The 8,382-nt window shown below is 43.8% G+C and overlaps 1 protein-coding gene across 1 annotated transcript; it reads right to left on the reverse strand.

Annotated features, from left to right (window-relative positions):
* Positions 1 to 4,493: 4,493 nt before the first annotated feature.
* On the reverse strand, positions 4,494 to 8,173 carry cidec (cell death inducing DFFA like effector c; the record flags this gene model as incomplete). Its single annotated transcript, XM_080495309.1, has 5 exons — positions 8,112 to 8,173; positions 7,880 to 8,021; positions 6,472 to 6,621; positions 5,676 to 5,866; positions 4,494 to 4,674 (listed from the first exon to the last, which is right to left on the reverse strand). The coding sequence occupies exons 1-5, from the start codon at positions 8,162 to 8,164 to the stop codon at positions 4,494 to 4,496; spliced, it is 717 nt and encodes a 238-aa protein (XP_080351435.1). The 5' UTR covers positions 8,165 to 8,173.
* Positions 8,174 to 8,382: the final 209 nt, after the last annotated feature.

Genomic DNA, 8,382 nt, shown 5'->3' on the forward strand with positions numbered 1-8,382 from the left:
AAGGTGAAAAGTGATGAGGTTACTTAAACTGCACAAGGAAGCAATTAGAAGGAGGTTCATCTATTTGGTGAACAGGCAGCAAGAAGATACAGTCTCTCTGTCTCTCACACACACACACACACACACACACTCACACACACACACACACACACACACGCGCGCGGCCAGGCTTGCTGTCTACATGTGTCCTGCAGGATTTGGTTTCCATCCTTCATGTTCACAATCAAAGCCGTCCACAGCAGACCACAGGAGCGGCACGGCGGAGACACAGCTCAGTCCAAACGCTTTCATCAAGACTTTGCTCTCCCTCTCCGCTTTCTTCCACCTCCACACGGTCGCCACCAGCCCCTCCCGTCCCTGTTCCTCCCCATCTCGCCCGCTGCGTCTTACTTGTTTAGCTTCACTTTCACTTCATTTTTCATCTGTACTCTGATCTTTTTAGAGGGGGGGGGGGGTGCTCTTTGACAAATGGCGGCTTGTGATGAGCAGCTGATACAGTGTGTGTGTGGAGAGGAAGAAATGTACGGCTGCAACACCTCGTCCCATTGGGCCACACTTACAGCAACGCTGTGTCTAATGCACATGTACATCGAAATTTTACATTTCCACTCAAGAGCAGCACTGAAAGCTATTAGTAGCCTTTCCTTTTTATATAACCTATCGCCATGTATTTGTAATGCAATCTCAATATCATAATTTAAAGAAGAAGATATTCTCCAAATGTTTTTTTGTTCAGGATCACTAATTCCCTGTCTGGTTATTATTTATGACTTTAGTTTCGTGATGACTCTGGATTCATGTCATGTTCATGTACACATCCTCGATGTTGTGGCCTGCTGAGCTCTTCAGGAACTCGTGTTTCAGGTCATCCTCAGCAGGTCCCTCACCTTCGACCGTGTTGGGTTCAAGTCTTCGCTTTCTGATTCCTGAACTAAATGCCTGTTAACTGAAACCTGATTCCCAATGAAATCTAGAATAAACTGTTTGATTTGGCTCATGCATTATATTGGCTTTTCTGTGCACTGAGTGTGTCAGATGTATAAGATTTTATTGGATTTGCTGTTGATGCAGTGCAGTCGGGGGTTATTTTTGAAAACTGACCGTTAAATACTGTCCATCAGTTTGAGTGAATTGGTTCAAATACAACATTACTACTTATTGGATCAATTGTTGTCTTTTAAAATACTCAATCAGGTACATTTGTCACTTCTGAACAGGGCTTTGCATGTATGCATTGGGTTCGTTTGTTTTCTGAGTTGTGCTCGAATTGCCACCACAGTGTCTCAGAGCTTGTAAATTAAAGCAGACAAAGAAAAGCACCAAATATTCTGCGAATCTGAAGCCATGTTTGCTTAACAGAAGATGTTTTATGATTAAAACCTCTGGTCGTCATTTATCATATAAAAGCCACAATACACACAAAAATAAATAAATAAATAAATAAATAAATCTGAGCCACAATCAGGCAGAAGAAAATCCTTACAGGCAGGTGAAACTATGTGTTTAGGGCATTTTACATGTGTGTTAGGATATGATTGTTCCTAAAGCTGTTGGCGCACACATAAAAAAACAAACGCAAGCACATCTAGAGCATCCAAACAAACAGCCGCACTTTGATGAGCGTGTTTCCAGCGGACCGCAGGGAGGACTCCCCGGGGAGCGTGGGAGAAACACGCAGCCTCACAGCCCGCAACTGTGTCAGGCACCCACTCCCACACAAAGCCTGAGGTTCCTAATAAAACCCCGATTCCGCTCTTAAAATCGATATTTCATGGAGCTCTTTGTGCCAAACGATGCGATGCGCTGAAAAGCTCCAACGAAATTTTTAAAAAAAAATAAAGTATGCATGTGATTGAATTTTAGACAGAGAGCTGAACGGACGCAGGATTGGGTTTGACATTAAGTTAAGCGAAACCGATTTCAAAAGTTGCATAAGTGTTTGAATGAGTGAAGTGAAAGCGCACGCTCTGATGACAGACGAATAAGCAGCGTTGTTGTAAATTAATTCATGGCCTGCAGTGAATAATGACAGCCTGGGTTGTGAATGCCCCCCCGTGCAGAAGTAATGAAGTTGTTGAAAAAATTAAACATAGTACTATATACTTTTTTGAGCGAAACATACCTTAGATTCGGAAGAGCGCACTCGGCGATCCATGTGCGCAGCCTGCGCGTGTCGATGAGACGCGTCCCTCCGGTCCGCGGCGCGCACATGCTCAGAGGGATGGAGGGAGGGATGGAGGGAGAGAGAGAGAGAGAGAGAGAGAGAGAGGGAGAGAGAGAGAGAGACTCAAGCTGTTGTTGCATCCACTGAGGAAGCTCCTGTCAGGATGACTCCGTCTGAATGACTTGAGAGGAGGAGAAGGAGAAGGAGGAGGAGAAGGAGGGAGGTGCCAAGTCTTCTATCAAGGTCCCTCGGATTAAAACGTTTTAACTCAGGGATGTCAAACATAAGGCCCATGAGCCCAAACAGGCTCGCAATAGGCTCCAATACGGCCACTTGGACACGTCACTGTATTTTGCATTCAGACAGTATCACTGAAGTCGTTTTTAACATTGAGATTGTCGTCATTTTCTGTAGTAATTAATTGGTTTCGCACAAATAGACATTTTCGTCATGTACGCTCTGCACCACAACAAAGACAAACTTTAAAGTTCGTATTTAAAGGTTATTCTGGCACTATATTACTGGTCTGGCCCATTCCAAGATCAAATTGGGCTGAATGTGGCCCCTGAACTCTAACATGCAGAAAAATGTTAAGTTTCACGTCATGCAAGACGTCTGTCTATTCTGTTATATTAAATAAATGTCCTTTATTTCCATTGTGACTATCATAGCCTCCATTTAAATTCTTGAGGTGCCAGATATTTTTTTTTTTATTATTCAATGTTGGCAACACATTTCTAATGGATATATCTTTAAGGTAGTTTGGGATAGATGCATACTGTTAAAGAGGAAAGCATTCAGTGTGACCCAAAGTTTACGATGGTTGATTTACTACATTTTATGTGGATGACATCTTTTGAATATAACTTTTGGTAAAAAAAAACAATAATTAAGTCTATTGTATTCTTGTCGAGATGCATCTGGTCGTCTTTGTCTTTCATATAAAAACTCACATCTGAACTTTTAATACTCTTGTGTTCCTCAAAGTTGGAGTGAAGACTCACATTTTGAGAGATTGATCATTCTCTCAATGTTAATTTCCCACCAGTACCAATCAAAATAAAAAAAAATTCTCATTTGCAGCACACGCAGGATTTTACAAAGTTTAAGGCCAACAGAGTTAACAGGAAACTCCTTATCCTATGTGGACCATCTGAGTAGAACTTCAAACCAGTGTGAATAAACACAAATGACGTGAACCGATTCAAAAGAAACCAGTCACATCGTATGAAGCTACTACAGTTATGGACTTGAATGCCGCCACTTGTACAGTGAAACGGTACATATAGCTTAAAGCACAACAGACAGCCAGCATGAACCCTGTGACTCATTTCACCACGGAATGGGACGTGGCCAGTATTCGTGTTGTACTTTGTATGTGGGTGTGCAACTCGACTTCACAAATTCATTATTGATGTGCGTTGCACTTTTAACGCCTACATTTCTTGACACAAAGTTAAAATGGGTTTCTCCTTGTATTTTTTTTTTGTATTGATATGAAGCAATTGGAACAAAAACAGAGCCCAAGGTGACTCGAGGATGAGGCAGACGGAAAGCGGGGCCGAGTCGCGCTGGATTTAAACCTCTGACATTTATCTTCTTTGAGTTGCATCAGACGGCCAATTTGGATCAAATCCGTCCCTGCGTTTGCTGCCACCTTCCTCGACAGGATGCCCAAAGTGGTACTTCTTTCGGCAGCTGAAACCATCATCTCTGTCGGTATAATGGTCTCCCCCCCCCCCCCCCAGATGCTCGCTCCTTCTCTGCAGCTGACAGGACAGTGCAGGCCAGGGGACAATTAGGGAAGCGTGGGAGAGACAGCTGGACCTGTTGCCAATTACTCTGACTGATCAACACACACACACACACACACACACACACACACACACACACACACACACACACACACACACACACACACACACACACACACACACACACACACACACACACACACACACACACACACACACACACACACACACACACACACACACACACACACACACACACACACACACACACACACACACACACACACACACACACACAGGCTTTAATGAATGAGAAAATAAAAGTTTAGCGTTTATTTATTATCGTCTCAACAGGGAAAAGTCAGTCATGAGTAAAAGTGCTTTCTGATGAAGACATATAGATGAGCTCCACACACATTCAGACAATGTAACAGGGCTAAAAAAAAAAAAAAAAAAATTTGGGGGGGGTGTCCGTGAGAAACTGTTGCCTGCGTTTGCACGGACGGACAAAGAGCAAGTGTTGCGTCGGTGACCTCAGCGTCTTGGCCACCGTGTCCATTAGCAGCCTGCCGTCATCAGTAGGAGACCTTTCCCAGCAGCATGCTCTGCAGCTGCCTGATCCTGCTCTCCTGTGGCATCGCCAGGCTCCTCTCCACTCGCTCCTCCTCGTCCAGCAGCTGCTCGATGTAGCAGGAGGAGCCCAGCAGGATGTGGCCTGTGGCCTGCATGGAGAAGACGGTCCATCGCAGGGCCTCCCTGGGGAACGACAAGAAAGAGAACCAGTTATAAACAGCTCACTCCCATGTGGACAGAGAGTCCCTCGATACCGAGACAAACACAGCTTTTATGCAATATACAGTAAATCGTGATGGCGTGATGCAATATGCCACGCAGTAAATTAAATTAAACGACTAAAATACGGCCACGTCCATTTCTAATGACGGCTGCGTTTCATAAACTTGAAGCCCGAGACCTCTCACGCCTCTCACTCCGCCAGTGAAAGCATCAGATCTGACAGGTCTGCAAAATGTAATCCTCTCTGAATGGGTCTCCGTGCAAAAGCTGAAAAGCAGCAGATATCCGCAGCGATGACATAACTCCTCTCAAAGTTAATCTCAATAAAAACCTAACCTTTTTTTTTTTCCCCCCCTCTGGTGAACTCACTATTTTACCACCCACACAGGTGGACATGATAAAGCAGGGTTTTATAATTTAACATGTCTGATCACAATACTCCATCGGATGTTATAAAAGCAGCTGTATGAAGACTGAACTAATAAAAAGGTCCAGGCAGCGTTCCAGCAAAGTAAAATGACAGGACTTTGTGAAGCGTTTTGGCTGGTATGGGATGAACGGAAGCTGCTAGTTAGCTTTACAGTAAAACAATCAAGAAGGTTTCTGACATGCTTGAAATCTGTTCTGTAGACACTGGCCAAAAACATTTGTTAGTGTAAAGAAGAACAGCAGTATGGAGTCTATATGGAAAAGAAGGAAGAGGCGGAGGGTTTAGATCAAGCCGATGTCTACAGAGGGGCTGTGTTTTTTTGTTTGTTTTTTAAAAAAAGAAGAAACAAAACATCGTTTGGAAAGCAACAAGTGCTCACCAACTAAAAACATCAGTTCAGTTCCTCTAAGAAGTTAAAGGCATTTATGCTTTATATATAGACCAACCGTAAAAGACTGTTCAACTGAAGATTTAAAAAAAGAAAAGTATAAAATCATTTGAATGAGACATTGGACAAGATTTCGTCACTCACTTTAGCATTTTCTTGGCAGCGTAGCAGCGCAGGTCGTAGGACACGGTGTATGCACCGTACAGGGTTGCCTTCATGTTCAAGCAGCCGATGAAATCTTTGGGGTTGTTCTTATAGAGGTCAAAGGTCACTTTGGCCACATCTGTCCGCTGCTGCATCGTCCTCTGGATGAGCTGGTCTCTGGAGAGGCTGTTCTATGAAGTGATGGTATAAAGAACCATAAGGCAGGGTGCAGACACACTTTGTTGGCTTGATTGCAGTCAGCTGAGCAGGCGAAATGAGGCTCACACACACACACACACACACACAACACACCAAAGCAGCAGCTGCCAGTCATGATACGAGAAGCTGGCGACAATGACACAAGGTCAATACGGTAAACATTTGGGGAGGGGTGTTGAAAATGATCCCTCGTGCCACTTTCTGTGTAAATTAATTGCCTTTGGGTGAACGCTATTCAAATGTGACGACACCCACAGGTCTGATTAATATCTGCCTCCTGCTTTTCATTTTTCTCAAAAAGAAATCATGACGGGAGAAACTATTCTGTGGTGATCACGCCGACAACTGTGCTATTCAATCTGAAGGAGAAAAAGCAGAGCAGCGGATGCATTATTATTATTATTATTATCATTAAGACCCCACATTAGTTCATATCCCTGACGTTTCACTGTCGACTTCAAAGAAACACTGGAATGACAAGTGCTGCAGAAATATGTCAACACGTCAAGCTTGTGATGGTGAGGCAGCTGACCAAGAGTGCCACCTAGCGGTTCAGGTGAAAAGACGAGCACATTACAGGGTGAGGGGTCCACTTCTGTCCCTCCTCCAAGATCATGAGAACCGCATTCTCAGGAAGGGTCTGGAAGAATCCCTCTGTGTCGATACCGGTGCCGTCTTCATCCAGCACCAACCCACTGACACACGGTGAACTCAGGGAGTCGCACACCTGAGGAAGCAGAGGCAGAAAGGGTCGGGGGGGTTACAAGTGTTGATGTGGGCTATTGTTTTCCCCAAGATGCCACATGGAAAAACTGGAATGCCTGGAGAGCACTGGCCCATAAACCGACAGTGGTTGACGGGGAGGAGAGAAGTACTTCTATGTACATGTCCAAGTAAAAAACATTCTTCAGCTGATGTCAATTTTTGTTTAAATGGCAACTACTGGCCTGGCCATTCTGAGGGCAGTTTGAATGTTCTCGTGGGTTTTCCTCCAGGTGCTCCAGTTCACCCGTATTCCAAAAACATACATATATTTTCATAAACAAATGGTAAAAAAATTTAAAAAATAAATTTGTGTGCGTTATTGTGATTTGTTTTTCTGTTCGGTTCTTTTTTTCCCTTTGTACTATGTTTATAACTGACAGACTATGTACATTTACGCAACATGCATGCAAACATGGTCTGTTAGAAAACTCAATAAACAAAGTAAAATAAAAAATACTGCTGCAGTTTAAATAGAAAAATGAGTGAGTGCATGTCCTGATGAGCAGCCATGGAAATGTTGGTTTTTCCTAAAGGTCTGGTGGGAAAATGTTTTGGACCCACTGATGTAGATTAATCTGTATGCAACTGATTCATTGTCAATGATAAAGCACCACTGATCATGAAGGAAGAACCACAGTGCTTCATGTGGTCTGTGGACCATCAAACACAGGTCACAATTTAATGCAAATAATTTCTTTAAAAAAAACAAAACCCCCCAAAAAACTGTTCAGACATGTTTATCCACGCAAAAGCCGTTTGGAGTTCATTCCAGCGTGAACATGAGCACGAGTCAGAAGTGACGCCAGTCCTGTTAACTTTCACCCACATACACTCAAAATATGCACAAGTGTCATGCCAGCAACACACCAGTCATCCAAGAGTATTTTAATCTTAATAATCATGGTTATTCATAACCACCACATGCTTGAGTCATTTATCATACACTGGGGTTTTTTTTTCCAGGCAATCGGACAAGAACTGAAAAAGTCTTGAGATCATAAGATTGAACATCTTCTCTCCCGGCTATGATGAGATTTCCGGCCCTTAATACAAGTTTGACGGCGAGTCCAGAAGATCCTGATTTACTCCGAATGCTGTTGGTATACTCCACCACCTGATTGTGTTCCCCTCGTTTTCCCATTAGAACTCCAAGTGCTCAGACTCATTACTAATCTCCAACCGCGCCCGAGCTCTTTCAAAACCTCGTACCTCTCCCTTACCTTACTCATCAGGTCCTCCAGGGACTCCGCCATTATGCCTTTCTTCACACTGCGCTCTGCATTTGTGACTCTGAAGGGCTTTGGCCGAGAAGCTCGGCCAGACAGGAGCTGCTGGGTCATGGAGGCGCTGGCCGAGACACACCTGAGAAAACAAACAATCAGAAATCTTGTGCTGGGAGTATCTGCAAACAAAAGTGACGGCATTATCCACTTCGGGAAGCTCCGCTCTTACTTGGAGACAGTGGACGGCGTCAGGAGGCTGAGAGACTTCATCGCATAATCCATCAGAGAAAACCTCGACTCGCTGTCGGAAAGAACATCAGTTTTAGGACACTTTGATGGCCGTGAAACACGTTACCACTACGGGAGACTTCCCTGAAAGATAAGGGACTCATTTTGATCGGGCCACATGAATGTCAACACCCCAACAATAAACGAAACAATCTGAACTGAATTCTGACATTAGATTCAGTGTGAGGAGAAGCACCAAATAAGAAAAAGGA

Source organism: Blennius ocellaris, assembly GCF_963422515.1.
Source record: "Blennius ocellaris genome assembly, chromosome: 4".
Classification (NCBI taxonomy): Eukaryota; Metazoa; Chordata; class Actinopteri; order Blenniiformes; family Blenniidae; genus Blennius; species Blennius ocellaris.